This window comes from Bidens hawaiensis, unplaced genomic scaffold (assembly GCF_021521415.1).
Source record: "Bidens hawaiensis isolate Kalapana, Puna unplaced genomic scaffold, B.hawaiensis_p1.1 tig00041616_1, whole genome shotgun sequence".
Lineage (NCBI taxonomy): Eukaryota > Viridiplantae > Streptophyta > Magnoliopsida > Asterales > Asteraceae > Bidens > Bidens hawaiensis.
In genome coordinates, this window is record NW_027505722.1 from 76,267 (window position 1) to 97,839 (window position 21,573).

The following is a 21,573-nucleotide window of genomic DNA, read 5'->3' on the forward strand; positions in this document are numbered from 1 at the left end:
ACGAGGGTACTGAAGAAGAACCTCGGGAACAATCTGAGGCAGAGGAGGTTGAAATCAGAAAGAGTAAATGGCAAAGGACTGAAAAATCCTTCGGCCCTGATATCCTTACCTACATGGTAGAAGAGGAACTCAAACGTATCAACAAGCGGTGAATTCCGCTAAAGGACCTCAGTGGAGGGAGGCCATCAAATGTGAGATAGATTTTGTCTAAAAAAATCATACGTGGGAACTAGTGGATCTTCCTCAAGGGTGTAAACCACTAGGATATCGATGAATCTTCAAGAAGAAGATGAAACCTGATGGCACCATCGATAAGTATAAGGCAAGGTTGGTGATCAAAGGATATAAACAACGAGAAGGTTTAGATTACTTTGATACGTATTCGCCAGTTATGCGAATAACCTCTATCAGGTTGGTGCTTTCTATAGCCGCCATTAGAAACTTGGAAGTTCACCAAATGGATGTAAAAACAGCTTTCTTGAATGGAAATCTGGAGGAAGAGATTTACATGGAACAACTTGAAGGCTTCATAGCCGTTGGGCAAGAAAAAAAAGCGTGTAAACTTGTGAAATCCTTGTATTGATTGAAACAAGCTCCTAAACAATGGCACCAAAAGTTTGATCATGTCATGCTTGATGTTGGGTTCAAAATCAATGAATGTGACAAATGTGTATACGTGAAGGACACATCCGATGGATATGTCATTTTGTGTCTATACGTAGATGATATGCTCATTGCTGGAAGTGATGACAAAGTCATAACGTCCACAAAGAACATGTTAAAAGCAAGATTTGACATGAAGGACATGGGTTTTACGGATGTGATTCTGGGAGTTAAAATCACACGAACCCAAAATAGACTTGTTTTAAGTCAATCCCACTACGTAAGCAAAATTCTTGAGAAATTTAATGCGAATGACTCTAATGTAGCTAGAACTCTCATTGACACAAGTCAAATAGAGGTGAACCCGTTAACTAGTTGGAATACTCAAGAACTATTGGCAGCTTGATGTATCTTATGAGTTGCACTAGACCCGACTTAGCATATGCTGTGAGCAAGCTCGGTAGATACACAAGCAACCTAAGTTCAAGTCATTGGAACTGTGTGATTCTGTTGCTTTGGTACCTAAGGTACACTAGGGAATACCGGTTACATTATAACAAATATCCAGCAGTTGTCGAAGGACACTGTGATGCAAATTGGATATTTGACACGAATGATTCCAGAGCAACAAGTGGGTATGTATTCACACTTGGAGGTGATGCTATATCGTGGAAATCGTCAAAACAAACGATTATGGAATCGGAATTCATCGCCCTAGATAAAGCAGGCGAAGAGGCAGAATGGTTACGTCAATTTGTTGAGGATATACCATGATGGCCTAAGCCGGCATCCGCCATCCGTATACACTGTGATAGCCAATCCACAATTGGCGGAGCTCATAGCACAATGTATAATAGTAAGAATAGACATATTAGACGTAGACATAATACGGTATGACAACTAATATATACTGGAATTCTCACAGTTGCCTACGTGAAGTCAAAGGATGATATTGCGGATCCGCTAACAAAAGGCCTAAGTAGAGAGTTAGTTCAGAAGTCGTCCATTGGAATGGGACTGAAGCCCTTGAAAAATTAAAGTTCATACGAAGGAAACCTAAGTCAACAGATTAGAGATCCCAAGAATTGACTTCAGAAGGAAAACCTAATTGTATGAATTAGCGTGGTCACTGTGGAGGGTGGGGGGATAACCCTACAATTTGAGAGGGAGTTTACAACATAGCTAGGTAACCTTCCTAGTCCATTCCTAAAGTGACAAATGTGAGGCTAAGCATATGGCTTTTAATGATTCGACCAAGGTAGTCATACATGGTGAATCACCTATGTGAGAGAGAAGTGGGGTCGCTTCGAAGGGTGTTGTTGGGCACAATACTTAATAGCTCTTGCAGAACCAGGCGCATGTTCATTACCATAACGAACATAACTATGAGGACTTGACTTTCTCAGTGAGAGTATTGTGTTAAGTGTATTGTCGTCCACACAAACGGCAGACGAGTTCAAAGACATCACTGTCTACTCAAAGCTAGTGGGCTAAGTATGCTTCATAAGCAAAGGTTCAAAGGATAACACCTACCTATTGTATGCAAGATTCAACTGCTGAAATCTAATCGGAATAATGTTGTTGTTTCGACCTCCATTCATGTGGGGGATTGTTGGAAGTTTTAAAGTGTGAATGAAGTCTTAAGAAGGAAGTGGTGAAGGTTGTCCCACATCGGATTGGGAACAAAATGAAGAGTGCTATATAAGGTAAAACCTTTACCACTCATTTGAATCTTTATGACATGTTTTACCACACGTCCTACGCGCGCGCAGGGGGGGTGTAATTTGGGTTTCTAGACTAGAAATTCTTCGAACTCGTGTGTGCCCGCACGTCCTGCGGACACGAATGCAACTCCAAAAACCCGGGCTCACGTGAGACAATTTTTTGAATTTGTTTTTGAAATTCAAAATCTGGTCTAGTCAATGCCATTAATTATCATTATGAGAATGATTATTGATTTCGGTTTTGAAATCTGCACTAATGGCCATTATATGATATTATTATTTAATGGTCATTATCATTGTTGATTATGATCTTGTGGCTATATAACCAGGACCATCCTTTCAGGTTTAGACACACCGAAAACACACTTCATCTTCTTCCTCTTTGCTGCAACAATATTATTTTCGTTTTCATTTCAGGCAAGTGCTCGAGTCCGGCAGAGCTACGATTCTGTTTCGAACCGGAGTACCCTGGGAACAGACCACGAATCTGTTTAAGGGAATTGTGTTAAACACAAGCCTGGTTTACTGTTTTGTTTATTTTTTTTCTTTTCTGGATTGTATTATACAAGATTTCTGACAAACTTAAACAATTACTTATTAGTATTCTTGTATTTTTCATTTCAGAATGGAATCCCAACCCATGAGTACTGTCGTTTCTGCAATCATGACTTCCACTGTTGCTGTCATAACCGGTTTGGTTGCTCCGTTGCCTACTGCAGTAACGTATCAAGATGAGAAACCAGAAAAGTTCACCGGTGTCAACAAAAGATGTTCTTTTATTTGACCACTTTGAACCTCGCGAGGTTCTTGACTGAAAACGTTCCCCAAGTTGATAAAGGGGAAATGGATGCGCAATCATTGAGCGCAGTTCAGGCTTGGAATCATTTGGATTTCTTGTGCCGGAATTATGTTTTGAATGGCATGATCGATGCACTCTATAAATTTGAAATTATCTTGTGTCGGGGTGGCAGTTGAATAAGTTTGGTTTTAAAATGGTTATTGAGTCTGATAAGGTCGTGTTGACCAAAAATGGTTTGTATGTTGGTAAGGGCTATGCCCTCAATGGCATGTTCAAGTTGAATGTAACCATGATTAATGAAATGAATGAGAATGCTACTAGTTCCGCTTATATGCTTGAGTGCTTTAATGTTTGGCATGGTAGACTAGGTCATGTTAATTTTAATTCCATTCAGCGTTTGATTAAATTTAATTGTATACCAACATTCGATATCGACTCAAATAATAAATATGAAACTTGCGTCGAAGCAAAACAAACAAGATCGTCATTCAAAAGGATTGAACGATTTACCGAACCCCTCGAGATGATTCACACTGATGTGTGTAATCTAAACGCAATTCCTACTCGTGGTGGGAACAAGTATTTCATCACGTTCATTGATGATAGTACAAGGTATTGCTATGTTTACTTACTTAAGAGTTAGGACGAGGTTATTGATAAGTTTATCTTATTTAAAGCCGAACCTTGAAAGAAATGATGAATGCCATGATGATAAGTTCTGGGGTAGCTTTGACAAGTGGGGGGAAGCAATCTTATCGGTGAATTATGTCTTGAACATGACACCCAATAAGAAGAAAGATCTAACGCCATATGAATTATGGACAGGAAATAAACCATCATATAAATACTTGCGAGTGTGGGGGTGTCTAGCCAAGGTAGTGGTGACTCCACCAAAACGCCTACTACTAGGACCCAAAACCGTGGATTGTGTATTTATTGGATATAACATGCCTGGTGGTGCATTTCGATTTCTTGTGCGTGATTCCAAGAACCCTGGAATAAAAAATGGCACCATAATATAATCGAAGGATGCATCATGGTTTGAACATATGTTCCCATGTTTGGAGAAAGGAAAACCGAGCTATTCTAGACTGGTTGAGGAAAGTATTCAAAATGAGGGTACTGAAGAAGAACCTCGGGAACAATCTGAGGCAGAGGAGGTTGAAATCAGAAAGAGTAAATGGCAAAGGACTGAAAAATCCTTCGGCCCTGATTTCCTTACCTACATGGTAGAATAGGAACCTCAAACGTATCAACAAGCGGTGAATTCCGCTGAAGGACCTCAGTGGAGGGAGGCCATCAAATGTGAGATAGATTCTATCTTACAAAATCATACGTGGGAACTAGTGGATCTTCCTCAAGGGTGTAAACCACTAGAATATCGATGGATCTTCAAAAAGAAGATGAAACCTGATGGCACCATCGATAAGTATAAGGCAAGGTTGGTGATCAAAGGATATAAACAACGAGAAGTTTATATTACTTTGATACGTATTCGCCAGTTACGCGAATAACCTCTATCAGGTTGGTTCTTGCCATTGCCGCTATTAGAAACTTGGAAGTTCACCAAATGGATGTAAAAACAGCTTTCTTGAATGGAAATCTGGAGGAAGTGATTTACATGGACAACCTGAAGGCTTCATAGCAGTTGGGCAAGAAAAGAAAGTGTGTAAACTTGTGAAATCCTTGTATGGATTGAAACAAGCTCCTAAACAATGGCACCAAAAGTTTGATCATGTCATGCTTGATGTTGGGTTCAAAATCAATGAATGTGACAAATGTGTATACGTGAAGGACACATCCGATGGATATGTCATTTTGTGTATATACGTAGATGATATGCTCATTGCTGGAAGTGATGACAAAATCATAACGTCCATAAAGAACATGTTTAAAGCAAGATTTGACATGAAGGACATGGGTTTTGCGGATGTGATTCTGGGAGTTAAAATCACACGAACCCAAAATAGACTTGTTTTAAGTCAATCCCACTACGTAAGCAAAATTCTTGAGATGTTTGATGCGAATGATTCTAATGTAGCTAGAACTCCCATTGACACAAGTCAACATCTAGCTAAGAATAGAGGTGACCCGTTAACCAGTTGGAATACTTAAGAATTATTGGCAGCTTGATGTATCTTATGAGTTTCACTAGACCCGACTTCGCATATGATGTGAGCAGCTAACTTGATACACAAGCAACCCAAGTTCAAGTCATTGGAACTGTGTGATTCGGTTGCTTCGGTACCTAAGATACACTAGGGGATACGGGTTACATTATAACAGATATCCAGCTGTTGTCGAAGGACACTGTGATGCAAATTGGATATCTGACACGAATGATTCCAGAGCAACAAGTGGATATGTATTCACAATTGGAGGTGCTGCTATATCGTGGAAATCGTCAAAACAAATGGTTAAAGCTAGATCCACGATAGAATCGGAATTCATCGCCCGATATAAAGCGGGCGAAGAGGCAGAATGGTTACATCAATTTGTTGAGGATATAGCAAGATGGCCTAAGCCGGCATCGGCCATATGTATACATTGTGATAGCCAATCGGCAATTGGCAGAGCTCATAGCACAATGTATAATGGTAAGAATAGACATATTAGACGTAGACAAAATACGGTACGACAACTAATATCTACTAGAATTATCACAGTTGCCTACGTGAAGTCAAAGGATAATATTGCGCATCCGCTAACAAAGGCCTGAGTAGAGAGTTAGTTCAGAAGTCGTCCATGGGAATGGGACTGAAGCCCTTGAAAATTTAAAGTTCATACGAAGGAAACCTAACTCAACAGATTGGATATCCCATGAATTGAGTTCAATAGTAAAACCTAATTGTATGAATTAGTGTGGTCACTGTGGGGGGGGGGGGGGGATAACCCTACAATTTAAAAGGGAGTTTACTACATAGCTAGGTAACCTTCCTAGTCCATTCCTAAAGTGACAAGTGTGAGGCTAAGCATATGGCTTTAATGATTCGACCAAGTCATACATGTTGAATCACCTACGTGAGAGAGAAGTGGGGTCGCTTCGAAGGGTGTTGTTGGGCACAATACTTAATAGCTCTTGCAGAACCAGGCGCATGTTCATGACCATAACGAACATAACTATGAGAACTTGACTTTGTCAGGGAGAGTCTTGTGTGAAGTGTATTGTCGTCTACACAAACGGCGGACGAGTTCAAAGACATCACTGTCTACTCAGAGCCAGTGGGCTAAGTATGCTTCATAAGCAAAGGTTCGAATGATAACACCTACCTATTGTATGCAAGATTCAACTGCTGAAATCTAATCGGAATAATGTTGTTGTTTCGACCTCCATTCATGTGGGGGATTGTTAGAAGTTTTAAAGTGTGAATGAAGTCTTAAGAAGGAAGTGGTGAAAGTTGTCCCACATCGGATACAAAATAAAGAATGGTATATAAGGTAAAACCTTTACCACTCATTTGAATCTTTATGACATGTTTTACCACAAGTCCTATGCGCGCGCAGGGGGGGTTCAAATTTAGGTTTCCGGACTAGAAATTCATCGAACTCGTGCATGCCCGCACGTCCTGCGGACACGAATGCAAATCCAAAAACCCGGGCTCGCGTGAAATAGTTTTTTGAATTTGTTTTTGAAATTCAAAATGTGGTCTAGTCAATGCCATTAATAATCATTATTAGAATGATTATTGTTTTCGGTTTTGTAATCTGCACTAATGGCCATTATATGATATTATTATTATTATTTAATGGTCATTATCATTGTTGACTATGATCCTGTGGCTATATAACCAGGACCATCCCTTCAGTCTTAGACACACCGAAAACACACTTCATCTTCTTCCTCTTTGCTGCAACAATATTATTTTCGTTTTCATTTCAGGCAAGTGATCGAGTCCGGCAGAGCTACGATTCTGTTACGTACCGGAGTACCCAGGGAACAGACCGTGAATCTGTTTAAGGGAATTGTGTTAAACACAAGCCCAGTTTACTGTTTCGTTTATTTCTTTTCTTTTCTGGATTGTATTATACAAGATTTCTAACATATAGTTATGGGAGAATCTATAGGTTTGATTTTGTAGAGAGTTGGTTGTATATAGAGTTTGAGAAGAGAATTTTATAAAAATATGTGTTTTGATTGGGAATTGAATGAATTATATAGGATTTTTTTTTCAAATAGCCTTTGGTTAACGGTCATGTTTCAAAAATCGTGCCAACACAACGTTATGTGGGAAACGTTTGACCAAAAAGATTAACCCAAAACGCTGGTGTGTATGTGTGTGTGTGCGCGCGCGTGGTGGTGGGGGGTGGGTGTTTGTCCCTGCATTTTAGGGTGAAAAAGCTGGCTTCAAGACACCTTGACAGATGATGTTATAAATGTAAGTCAATTAACCAACTGTTATGGATATGAGTTAATTATTAATCACTTGACTCAATCAATTAATCAATCATTGAATCTTCTGGAAGTAAAGGGAGGGTGGCACTTCTCAATATACCACAACACTTGGTTTAGGGAAAATTTTCAAAATAGTACTTTGAAAAAGAGAGAAGATCAAAATAATCCAAAAGTTGTTGAAATTCCTATTTTAGTCTAACCAAATCCATCTCCGTCGTGACATTTGGATTCCCGATGATAGTTTTTGTCTACCAATAAAACTGTGCCACGTGTTTTTTTGAAATTTGTCTTAGCAGATGAATTTCAAGCTAATTTCGTATTTGGAGACGATTTTCAAAAAAAAAATGCACCACCACCACCACCACCATCATCATCGTGATCTTTATTTTTCGGCCACCACCACCATTATTGTTGCAGACACACACCCATCTTTCTTCTTCAGTAACCCACCTCATTTGGAGATGATTCTTCTTCAACACCCATATTTCTTCTTCAACTTTAACAACTCAAGAATTGAAAGTTGACATTTTTGGTTGTTTGGTGACTTTGGTTTTAGGACAAAATCAGGTAATCAAACACATTTGTGGTGGTGCCGGCAGAGATGACGGTGGTGGCGGTGGTGGCCGGAAAATGGAGATCATGATGGTGGTGGTGGTGGTGGTGGTGGCGGTGGCCGGAAAATGGAGATCATGATAGTGGTGGTGGTGGTGGTGGCGGTGGCTGGAAAATGGAGATCATGATGGTGGCGGTGGCCGGAAAATTGAGATCATGATGGTGGTGGTGGTGGTGGTGGCAGTGGCTGGAAAATGGAGATCATAATGGTGGCGCTGGTGGTGCATGTTTTTTTGAAAATTGTCTTCGAAGACGAAATTCACTTGAAATTAATCTGCTCAGACTAATTTAAAAAAAAACACGGATTTTGATGCTTTTTGGAGATGTTTTTGTGGAGATGATTTTCATTCCAAATTATCGGTCGAGATAGATTCATTGGAAAATCATCGGTTTGCGTCAGAACCTTTTCACGTGGCGTAGTTTCATTGGTAGAAGAAAACTATCGGCGAGAATCCAAATGTCATGACGGAGATGGATTTGGTTGGACTAAAATTGAAATTTCAACAACTTTTGAACTATTTTTATATTCTCTTTCTTCCAAAAGACTATTTGGTTTACAATTTTTCCCATACAAGTCTAGTAAGATAATTAAGAAAATTCAACCGTTTGATCATTTTAACAAGTAGTTTCAAATTTCTTATTGGCACCTTAGATCAATTATACAAAAGTGAGAAAACTCAATTTCCGGAAAAGGAAAGAACTTAAAAAAGAAAAATCATAATTTACTCTTTAACAAGAATGATTTATTAAAAAAAAACTGTTAAGTCTAATGTAACGTCCACAAACAGGCCAAGAGGAAGGCAAAAACCCACCTAACTACACACGTCAATAAGATAGCTCAAAACACATTGTTAATCAATCATGACCGACGTCCAAAGAATTAACCCACTCTTGAATCCCCATATTGACCAAAGTCAACCATAAAATAATATTATATCCATCCAAGAAATGGGTAAAATGTAGTACTTCATCCGTCCCATTATAAGTATCCATGTTTGAAAAATACAAAGTTTAAGGTGGATTGAATGGTTATTTTTTTTCTTACCAAATAATAATAATGCCCTTAGGGGCTGTTTGGTAGCCTCTTAACAGTCATTAAGAGGCTACCTCTTAATGGATCATTGATCGATGTCGAAAGATCAATCAAAACTACTTATAAAATACCTTTACTAGCCAGGGCAAGTAAGGTGTCGAATCCACAGAGAATCAGTGGAAAGTGCAAGTGGAACTCAATTTCTATAATAAAAATTCTTAAAAGTGGACAAACGATGTCAAACGGTTTAAATGAGTAGTTTGTAAACAATGATATGAAAATAACCAAACTCCAGGGTTCGGGTTTTGAAACAAGTTAAGGAATTGATAAACTTCTTTGGATGGTTTCTTATAAAATATGTAAATCAAAAGACTTAATGATTGACTGTGTTGATCGTCAGAACTGAATCCGAACAATTGACAAAGTTAAATGAAAATCTATTTGATAATCGGTTTTACTTGTGGAAACACAAAATCAATAATATGGTTAACGATAAACGGGTCAATGATGAAAGAACTTAATCCTAATTGTTGATGACACAAATCAATTAACTGATAAAAGATTAAGTAATCAATTAATTAAAACCGTTTAAACACAAAAGCAAACACAAAGAATTGATTAATCGAATGATTAATCAATTACAAATCCAAAGTCAAGGTATAGAATAAACAAAACCTAACAAGCAACTCAACCCTACACCCAAAGATGGTTATGAATCCTTTAGCCTTGCATCTTGATCTTCATGTTCTTGATTATGATGTTGGAGAAGATGTTCATGGATCAATCTTGTGATTAGGATGTGTTATAGTGGTGTAAGATAGCCTCCAAGAAGTCCCAAAACTGATTATCAATGAGTAGAATCGATCTTAGGATTTTTGGGCCTTAAATATAGAAGAAAATCACTAAAAGCCTTTTTTTCTTCATACCTACGGTCTGGCCACCGTAGCTTACGGTCAGGCCGTACCTTACGGTCTGCACCCACTGCCTTACGGTCCTGCTAGGCCAAAACTGTTTTCTTCATAGAATCTTCGTTTCAACTCCGTTTTCCTCCCCATTTGCGGCCACGTCTTCGTATTTCAATTCTATATCATCTCATACATCATTACTTTCATTTTCACTCCATCATGAAAGCTCCAAGTTAGCTTCTTTAAGCTTCGTTAAGCTCCGCACACTTGTAAACATAAAACCTATCAAAGTATTTGTGTTCAATACATATAAACAAGTAAAACACATAATATAAAACACTTAAAGAACGTACTTTTACCCACACATCACATCCCCACACTTATCATTTTCTTGCCCTCAAGCAAACTCTCATGCAACACAAACACCTTGATCGACGGTTCATCAATTATCAGTACTAATACTAGTGAGGTATAAGGTCATACCCAATTCCCTAGAACTGGCACTGTCAAGGTTGATAACCCACCAAATAATTTAATGATACCTTTTAAAACTATGAAACCGCCCAAACGAGTGTACTTTGTTTCCGATTAAATCACACATGTTCATACCCCTCATAATATAACATCTCTCCTCTCGGTTTAATATCTGGACCAGCAAAAAATGTGTTAGTATCTCTCTGCCCTCAATACCAAGTATGCACACAATGTAATAAGCTTGGGAGCAAGTCATATCTCCACCCATTACCCACCGGTTGGATAGAGAAAACAACTAAGGGTTTTATTGTGGCTTAGGTTAGGGTGTGGAAGTGGATTTATTTAGTGACATATGGTGGATGAAACCCAATTTATTGACACCAACAAACAAACGAACAAACAAACTCACTAACTATTATTTACAACCATTAACAACTTTAAACATGAACTCTTTTTGAGTTTTTCTTTGATTTTTCTTTTTTTTTCCTTTTTCTTTTTTTTAAACAAATACTAACATCAATATACACAAACAACTAACCCGAGAAATACGTACATTGTGTACTATGCTCGACAAACAACTTAAATACCACTCTTAACATACCAAGTTTCATCCACAGGGTTAAAACAAAAGGCCAAGGCTAACACGGCTTGTAATGTAGGCTTAAACAAACGAAAGGGAAAAGGCATAAACTTGGCTCCTAAGGGATAATGTAGGGTAGGAAGTATTATTTTATTTTTTAATTTTTTTTACATAAGGCCAATATAAAGTAGGTTTTCTACAGTCCTATTTCTCCATACATGTGGTGGTATTAACATCTCGAAATGCATGAGACAACCAACTTCTAGATATCATGGACATGCCGGTTACTCTCGATAATGACACTCAAATGACATGTGTATATACTATATATTATATGTGTATTATATATAAGGCAAATCTTACACACGTACCGGAGGAATTAGGCTGCCGACATGAAACATGTGTACCTGTCCCCATGACTATCCCCATCTAAACGGTTCATTTTAATAGTCCAAATTTTGAAAAACATTTGCATGGGAAGACTTTCGAGAAGCTTAAAAATTGACCATGACCAAAGACCTCTACTTGGCATTAATACAACAATTAATAAATTACAATTTCGGCTTTTGCGTACAATCAAGCTACTCTTAAGGCTAAAAATTTTTAATTTCTCCATATTTTCCCAATTGTCCAATTCTTGAAAAACATTTTCATGGAAAGACTTTCGAGAAGCTTAAAAATTGACCATGACCAAAGACCTCTACTTGGCATTAAAATTAACAATTAATAAATTACAATTTCGGCTTTTGCGCACAATCAAGCTACTCTTAAGGCTAAAAAATTTTAATTTCTCCATATTTTTCCATCCCCACACTTGAGATTTACATTGCCCTCAATGTAACTCAAAATTTTAAAAACAGATGCAAACACGGGATACTCATACTAATTGCAATTCAAGTGACAACCAATTACCCATCTCCAGATTTAAATAAAGTTGCATACCAATAAACGAAACACATAAAGTTTTTAAACATAAGCATAGACACTAACACAAACCACATGACCCGAAAGTTCATCACGCCACCCAACCACCCATAAACACAAATATAACCAGTCAACAGCAAATAAAAGATAGGGAGAGACACATGTACCTAATTCATATCTCTTATGTCAAACGGTCCTGCTGATGTGTACTTTTGCAACCTTGACCCACACTTCTTGAATATGATATGGCAATATCTACTTCACCGAATCTTGACAAAACCACCATGAGCTTCCCCACACTTAGGGTTCACTATGACCACAAAACACGAACAAAAAGTAACACGCAAAAAGAAAACCAAAAATCAAAACAAAAAGGTTGGGTTGCCTCCCGGTCAGCGCTAAGTTTTTGTTAAGGTCTTCAGCTAGATCGTTACCTCATTTTGCGGTTATGGTGGTCTAATAGAGTGCTTACCTACCTCCACCTCATTCTTCTTACTTCTCCAACACAACGGTAGCTCTAATGCTTCCCATCTTGGCCCAAAGCATGCCAACCTCCTATGTTCATTCTCGAATCCTGGTGGCTTCTTTACCTTCTCCTTTTTTGGTGGTTTCTTCTTGTATGTTCCACCTTTTTCCTCATTGACCACTACTTCCATCACCCTCTTAGTATTGTTTGTTGAACTTATTGTTGCTCCACTTTTTACATCTACTGCATATAGCTCTTCCTTCTCTCGTTCATGCTTAGACCTGTCACAAACAACACTTTTCTCCTTTCTGGTGTCATCCTCACACGTACGAGGAAGACACTCGTTAGTAGCACATGACCTAGAATATTTATTTTCAAAAGAATAATCATATGAATTTGAAAATATACTTAATATTAACTTACGGTTACCGAAGGTCATGCAAACTGTTCCGTCTCGGCAATTAATCTGAGCATTTGAAGTAGCCAAAAGCGGTCTCCCCAATATCACACGGGGTTCTTCTTCCTTCTCAGCCGGTGCATAATCAAGTACCAAGAAATCCCCAGGGTAGTAAAAATCACCAACCTTTACCGCAACACCAACCAGCTTCCCCCGAGGTCGTCTTCGAGTGAAATCAGCTAACATCAATGTGGTATCAACTTCTTGTAAAGGTCCAAAATCAAACCGGTCATACACACTCCCCGGTAGAACACTCACACTCGCACCATAATCAACAAGTTCCTTGGTGGTCTTGAACTCACCAATCTGAATAGAGATTAGTGGTGCCCCCGTTTCAAATTCTTCAACCGTGTCATTCTCCACACTATCTTCGATTGTGATGGCACTGACGTTTGCATTTTTGGAGTTTGATGAACTACTACTTTGATGGCTCGGATTCTTCAAAGTGTCACTTGGTAGTCTAGATGGATTTCTCTTTAGGCTTGCCATTTCTTCAGCCAATTGACTCACCTGTTTATCTCTTGCAGCATTTGCCTTTTCTTGGAGTTCCAACCTCTGATTCAATGCCTTATTCTGAGTCTCTTGATTTTCCTTCATTTGATTTAAAAGCTTATTTTGAGATTCTTGATCTCTCTTCATCTCCTTCAAAAAATCCATAACGTCTTTCATAGACTCGTCTTTGTTACCCGAAGAATTTCCTTGCCCCTGCTGATAGTTCTTTTGATAACCTTTGTTATAACCCCCAGAATCTCTCTGATTGTACCCACTCTGACCGCTACTCGTACTATTACCATACTGCTTCTGGTTCGACTGATAGCCTGTCTTCTGAAAACTACCCTGAAAATTCGGATTCTGTTGCGTGTTCGGATTTCCATAACTAAAGTTTAGATGATTCCTGAGGCCCGGATGATTTGTATTTGAACTCATATTATTGTATTTCTTTTCACCCTACACATAGTTGACCTCTTCTTCTTCAGTTTCTTCATCTTGCACAACCCCACAACTCGCAACCTCGTGTCCCAATTAACCACAACCTTCACATACGGGATATGTTTTTCCCAACTTTCCAGCTCCTTGTACACCTGCAATCAACAACCTATCCATCTTCTTTTCCAGTCTATCCATTCTATCATCTGACCTATGACTTTCAACTGCTTTTACCACTGGCCTTTTTGACATCCTGTTCGACTATGCTTGTCTCTTTGAATTGCTCGCATGTCTCTCCAAATGTCCCCAATCCTCGTTTTCATCATTTGCAAGAAAAGATCCATTCGTGGTCGCTTAGAGGTCACGGACATCATCATTTGAGAGACTATCATGGAGTGCCTTTATCAATTCCCATAAGGCAATCCCATGATATGGACAAGTCCACAACAATCGTTTAAACCTTTGGAATGATTCATAGAAAGTTTCACCGGTGATCTGCTGAAAGTTTCGAATGTTGTTGCAGGCCTCTGTAGTTCTCTGGGGAGTATAATACTCGTCTAAAAACTATAGTGCCAAGTGTCCCCAAGTGAAAATACTAGCCGATGACAAAGATAGGAACCATTGTTTTGTTGCATCTTTCAAACTGAACTGGAAAACCACCATCTTTACTTCTTCCGCAGTGAAACCTTGACTTGAGATGAGTCCACATACTGAGTTGAAATCACTCAAGTGCGGGTACGGTTCTTCTGTAGCCTTCCCTGAAATGTAGGTAACCCTGTCATACTACTATGCCTCACTGAAAAAAGTCCTTCCATTTCTGACCGGGATAATGATTGGTAGAGGGTTTGTGGCCACTTGTGGAATGAAATGACTTTGAACTCCTCTGACTGGTGGTGGGACATATGCTCTCGGCACTCCATCATTAAACTCGTAATACGGTGCTCGTTGTTCACGATCTTGCTGGCGTCTTGGTTCTCAATATCTATGTTGATTTTCTGGATGATTATGTCGAATATCTTGGTCATCACGGGGATCTTGTTGCTGATGTCGACTCCCCTGTCCATCTCTAAACTCCTCTTCATCCTCAGAATCGAAACCAAGGTCATCCCCTTTTTGCCAATTTTCCACTCGTGCACGAGCATGATTAACCTCAAATCTTTCCTCTCTCAAATCATCTTGTCTTTGACGGTTCACTGGGGCGGATCTGATTGACAAGTTGTCATCCCCGTTAAACTGCTGCCTGTGATTACGGTTAACATCTCTTTGGTCAAACAGATTACGGTTTCTGTCACGGTTAACATTCTGGTTTTGTGGAACTGGTTGTTCTTGGTTATGTGGTTGATAAACATTTGGGTCTATTTGGCTTCGGTTACTCATGGTCTCTTCTTTTGGTGTTATGATTTCGGGTATTTGGTTTAGTATGGTTTTCTGAGCTGCTCGGTTTCGTCTTGCTGTTTTCTTGATTTCGGGATCAAATTGGAGCGACTCTTTCTTAGGGGAATATCTCGTTTGCATCAACTTGTGGAGTTACCTGCACAGACACAAACACTAGCACCCCGCGTAAAATCAACGAAGAAAAATTAAAAACAAAAACTAAAACTAAGCTAAACTAGCACTTTGCGCGTTGATTCCCCGGCAACGGCGACATTTTGATCGATGTCGAAAGGTCAATCAAAAATACTTATAAAATACCTTTACTAGCTAGGGCAAGTAAGATGTCGAATCCACAGGGAATCAGTGGAACTCAATTTCTATTATAAAAATACTTAAAAGTGGACAAACGATGTCAAGCGGTTTAAATGAGTAGTTTGTAAACAATGATATGAAAATAACCAAACTCCAGGGTTCGGGTTTTGCAACAAGTTAAGGAATTGAGAAACTTCTTTGGACAGTTTCTTATAAAATATGTAAAACTAAAGACTTAACGATTGACTGTGTTGATCGTCAGAACTGAATCCGAACAATTGACAAAGTTAAATGAAAATCTATTTGATAATCGGTTTTACTTGTTGAAACACAAAATCAATAATATGGTTAACGATAAACGGGTCAATGACGAAAGAACTTAATCCTAATTGTTGATGACCACAAATCAATTAACTGATAAAAGATTAAGTAATCAATTAATTAAAACCGTTTAAGCACAAAAGCAAACACAAAGAATTGATTAATCGAATGATTAATCAATTACAAATCCAAAGTCAAGATATAGAATAAACAAAACCTAACAAGCAACTCAACCCTACACCCGGAGATGGTTATGAAGCCTTTAGCCTTGTATCTTGATCTTCATGTTCTTGATTATGATATTGGAGAAGATGTTCATGGATCAATCTTGTGATTAGGATGTGTTATAGTGGTGTAAGATAGCCTCCAAGAAGTCCCAAAACTGACTATGAATGAATAGAATCGATCTTAGGGTTTTTGGGCCTTAAATATAGTAGAAAATCACCAAAATCCCTTTTTTTCGTCATACCAGACCGTAAGCTACGGTCTGGCCACCGTAGCTTACGGTCAGACCCTAGCTTACGGTCTGCACCAACTGCCTTACGGTCCTGCTAGGCCAAAACTGTTTTCTTCATAGAATCTTCGTTTCAACTCCGCTTTCCTCCCTGTTTGCAGCCACGTCTTCGTATTTAAATTCTCTATCATCTCATACATCATTACTTTCATTTTCACTCCATTATGAATGCTCCAAGTTAGCTTCTTTAAGCTCCGTTAAGCTCCGTACAACTGTAAACATAAAACCTATCAAAGTATTTGTGTTCGATACATATAAACAACTAAAACACACAATGTAAAACACTTAAAGCATGTACTTTTACCCACACATCAGTCATAACCTCTTAATGGTTAAGAGACAAACCTCTTAACCATTCAGAGATTATGAACCAATAAGAGGTAGCCTCTTAATGATTGTTAAGAGGTTACCAAAGAGCCCCTTAGTTTGTGTGTGTATAAATTTTGAAAATAATAAAATAAGAATTGCGAACACTTGTAATAAAACTGGGATTACCAAACTTTTGTTTCTTTGTTTTCTCCGAACTGGGCTTCACTCCATGGGTAAAGCTTTGTCACATTCAAACCAGGTAATCCTATCCTATGCACCTACTACCCCTACCCCCAACAGTAAAATCCCAAAGAAGCCGTTTTCATCATCACCTTATACCTGTCTGTCTGTCTGGGGTTTCGTATAATCAATCACACGATTGCGATACTTATACCTTTTAGGGTGATAATATTAATATTATTACTTTTCATAAAGAAGGGTACACTTTCTCCAGGTGACCACTGACCAGACGTACGCCGGATCACTGCACCTTTTGGATTAATGTTTTTGTCTTTATTCTTTTTCATAAGATTCCTCTGTCTTGTCTTCTCCTCTTTCATTCCTGTGAGATTCGTTAATTTAAGCTTTAAGATGGAATCAAATTTATGAGCAAACAAAAGGTTGTTAGATTTAAGATGGATGACGGTACCACGTCGTGTTTAGCTGTTGGGGAGAAACGACCTCGGAGAACCGGTGGTTGTGTCGGCATATTCTTTCAGTTATTCGATTCAAGAGCAAACTCTTCTCCAGGCGATTGCTTCCACCAGGTTACCCCTCCCTCCAACTTCATATGTTTTTTTTATTTTCAAGGGTTTATTATTATTAGCTTCTTATATTACTGTTAATTCTAAATATAGTTACACCGGCAAAACCATTCATTATTATCTAATATTGATAACTATTCTATTACCAGTCTTCATGGTTGTCTGCCAGGTCGGGAGTTGCAAGTACTCGGCCCGATTACTTACTCGGCCTAGGCTGGGATTACTCCGGAGGATAACTCGCCGATTACTCAGCCTAGCCGGAAAGTGTTCGGCGATTACTTCCAAGTCTCCTAGACCGACTTTTACAACAGTGCCAGTGTTAAAAAAGGGGATAATAAAAGAAATTAGTGTCTTGTATGATATTATTGTGCTAACGATAAATCATAGCTAATATGTACTGTCTGAACAGTGTTAGATTAATTTTGTTGTTTTGATTTCATAGATAGAGCAAAAAAACCTTCAAAGCTGTTGCAGATTGAATATGGAAACAATGGAAGCTTTCCAAATAACAACAACAATGCCGGTTCAACCAGTGACAGTTCCAACCGAAACAACGGTGGTCAGATGCCTACACTGGTGGCCAGACTCATGGGGTTGGAATCTATGCCTTCATCCGTTGAATTAACCAGCGGTAGACGACAGAAACTTGGCGGTGAAACTGGCGAGTTCGACAACAAAATCATGAAGCCAGAATTCAGGCCTCAAAAGGTTCAAAAAACAGGAATTAGTGACAGAAGATCTGTTACTAGATTTGGATCAGAAGCATTACAATTAAAGAATGCTTTTTCGCGATCTCGAAAGCATCATCACCCGAGACTAGCATCCCCAGTTCCGAAAACTAATAATCTACCTAAGAGGAATTCATCACGGTTAATTGGGGCTGCCACTCGGGTATTAGAATCGGGGTTACAAAACAAGTCGAAACGCGCGATTACTTACGGTGCTAGAAACCGAGTTAAGGGTGGAAATCTTGATTCACTGAGTCAACAAACATCTTGCAAAAACTGTGGCAATTTGATTAATGTTTCGGATCCTAAATCAAATATTATTATCGACCCGCCTGTGTTGAATTTTTCATGTGATCAAGAACAAGAGTTGCAGCCTCGAAATCTTGCATCTCCGGGTTACTTGACGGGGAATAACCGGAAGCTTGATGATGCTCGGGTTTCATCTCAGTCAAGGATAACGGGTCACACACGGAATGTAACGGGTCAAACACAGTCAAGGGTATCGGGTAAAGTTGAGGACATGAAGTTTGACAAGAGGGGTAGGTTTGAAAACGGGCTCAGCCAATGGCAGAAAAGACCAACAACACGTAAAGGGCCACGTGACGAGCCAAGAATGGTTAGTAATGCCCAATATACAGGAAAACAAGCACGGTCAGAAGCTTGTAAACCAGATTATCGAGGGAAAAATGGGAACAAAAGCAGGTGTGAAATCCCTACAAGATTAGAGAGAAGAAAGGATAACCAAAATGCCTCTTCGTGCAACACGATCGGTTTGCAGAGTCCGTTCGGGTTAACAGGTGATTGTTTGGGTGCTCTGGTTGAAGAAAAGTTGCAAGAGTTAGCGAGCAGAGTTGGGTATGATTCAAGAATAAATTGGAATCAACCAAAGAGGATGCCTGCAGCTAGCTTTCCAGATATGTTGTGTGCTTTAAGCGTGGAGAGACAAGTTACACAAAATAATATGGAATTTAGACCAAAAAGGAACCGTGCTTGCAACCATAGCGGATGTAGGTATGATCATAACACCAGATTCTGTGTGCAGGTATGTTTTCTTTCATTCTTTAAGTTTTCCTACACTTTTTGAATCTTAGTGTTGATTAATATTTGTTTACATGATGATATATCCTAATTTGTAATTACACAAGGTAAGCTTAGTTTCTGGAAAATCACGAAAATGGCCATTTTGACCAACTTTTTATAAATATTACAAGTAATAATAACAATAACAAAAAGAAAAAGACTGTTTTAAATGATTACACGTTAGTGTAACATAATCAAAAGACATCGCGTTGTTTTATATATTAAGATGTACCATTTTTGGTCTTAAAAACCGAAAATGGTGTAGCCAAGAATCAGGTGATGAATTGTCACCCCTAAACAGAAATGGCACGTTTTTGGGCTAAAAAAGATAAAATAGCGCACATATCTTATTTAACCAATGAGATTCTGACACCCAAGCCCCAAAAATGTATTTTTTTCCGCCCAACCACATTTTTTAAAATTTAGTTAAAATTGGGCTATTTGTGTAAACATAAATAAAAAAATAAATAACTGGTCAAAATGACGATTTTCGTGATTTCTTCTCTAGTTTTTCTTATGTTAGTCTTGTAATCATCATTAATATGTATGTGTAATCTGTTTGGTAAACATCTTGGTATAAGTTTTCTATTTTCATGTTTATTATAATAACCAGACAAAATTAAAAAAAGCAGCAGGGTTGATCGCGCGCAAAAATAGTGATCATCTTAGCCCGGGATCGGTTCTAGAATCCCCCTTTTCAAATGTAAGCTGTTGCTCCAGCAGTTTGGAAGATAACTCAGGTCTCACAGTTACGGTCAAACTTTTGTTTGTAAAAAAGAAAAAATAAAAAAAAATATTTTAGTGTTTCATTTCTGATTGTAGGACTAACAACACAACATGCAAGTTCCCTAAGGTATTCGTATGAGGAATCACAATTTCAAGAATCTGAAGCAAATCCATTCTATTCTAATATGTTATTCAGTAAAGATGACACGCGTAACGAGTTGGTACTCCATCTTCTGACTTACATTTCACAAGTATTATCCACCATAGACGTTCATCCCAAAATAACTAGAAACACGCGGGCCTACATTAAATGTGTGATCTTCAACTCCGAGCTAGTACTAAGCAACCAAACGCCACATAACTCAAATGAAATCAACTCCTCCTTCATATGTGACCTTCTTCTCAATCTTGACGCGCTTGCTGATGTTATAGGGACCACATTTGGCAACTTTCTTGGTTCTCATAACACGGATGCAAGAAATCAACTCAGACGGTTTGTTTTTGATGCGGTAATCGAGTATTTGGAATCAAAATATGTGAAATATTCCGAATGTGGGTTTAGATCATGGATCAGTCTTCCTTTGTTTAGAGGTTTTGATGGTTTGATTGACGAAGTTGTGGAGTAAGTGAAGGGGTGGATACGTTTGGTTGGTGGGACATTAGAAGATTTGGTAGAGGAGGATTTTATTATGAGGCATGGTTTAGGGGAATGGGTGGACTTTGAGGTTGAAGTGTATGTAACGGGTGCTCGAATCGAGTCAGCTATTATGCAGATGTTGGTTGATGAAATTGTTGATGTTTAAGGCATTATGTTGGTATGATGATTTAATGATGGTGGTTAGTGTTTTGTTCCTTTTGGTTTGGTGAACAAAATGTAATTTGTATTCTTGGAAATCTTTGTAAGGTTGTAATAAAATTGTGTAGGAGGTTCCTTTTTCAAGCCGGAAAAATGTTTTATATAATTTTTGAAAGGAAAATTCCTAAAATAGTTATTTGTAAGAGAAGATCAAAATAATCCAAAAGTTGTTGAAATTTCAATTTTAATTCAACCAAATCAATCTCTGTTGTGACATTTGGATTCTCGTCGATAGTTTTCGTCTACAAATGAAACTGTGCCCCGTGTAAAGGTTCTGACGCATTCCGATGGTTTTCCAATGAAATCCATCTAAACCGATAGTTTTGGAATGAAAATCATCTCCACGAAAACCATCACTAAAAATCATCGAAATCCGTGTTTTTTTAAATTAATCTAAACGATGATGAATTTCAAGTGAATTTCGTCTTCGAAGACAATTTAAAAAAAATGCACAATCACCACCACCATCAAGATCTCCATTTTCCGGCCACCGGCACCACTGCCACCATCATCTCCACCGGCACCACCACAAAATGTGTTTGATGACTTGATTTAATCCTAAACCAAAGTCATCAAACAACCGTCAAACTTTTAGTTCTTGATTTTGTTAAAGGTGAAGTAGAAATATGAATGTTGAAGAAGAATCGTCTCCAAATGAGGTGGGATATCGAAGAAGAAAGATGGGTGTTGTG

The 21,573-nt window shown here is 38.5% G+C and overlaps 1 protein-coding gene across 1 annotated transcript; it reads left to right on the top strand.

Annotated features, from left to right (window-relative positions):
* Positions 1-17,362: 17,362 nt before the first annotated feature.
* Positions 17,363-20,939, top strand: LOC143614979 (uncharacterized). The gene is made up of 5 exons (XM_077088250.1): positions 17,363-17,494; positions 17,641-17,674; positions 17,934-19,261; positions 19,913-20,039; positions 20,122-20,939. Exons 1-5 carry the CDS (start codon positions 17,363-17,365, stop codon positions 20,649-20,651), a joined length of 2,151 nt encoding a protein of 716 aa, XP_076944365.1. The 3' UTR covers positions 20,652-20,939.
* The last annotated feature ends 634 nt before the right edge of the window (positions 20,940-21,573 follow it).

What these genes read in the sequence shown, in the direction of transcription:
- LOC143614979 (XM_077088250.1), top strand. Translation starts at nt 17,363, where the DNA reads ATGGATGACGGTACCACGTCGTGTTTAGCTGTTGGGGAGAAACGACCT. An exon ending in TGCCAGGTCGGGAGTTGCAA is followed by an intron (nt 17,675 to 17,933) that starts GTACTCGGCCCG and finishes TTGATTTCATAG; the next exon opens with ATAGAGCAAAAAAACCTTCA. An exon ending in ACACCAGATTCTGTGTGCAG is followed by an intron (nt 19,262 to 19,912) that starts GTATGTTTTCTT and finishes TATAATAACCAG; the next exon opens with ACAAAATTAAAAAAAGCAGC.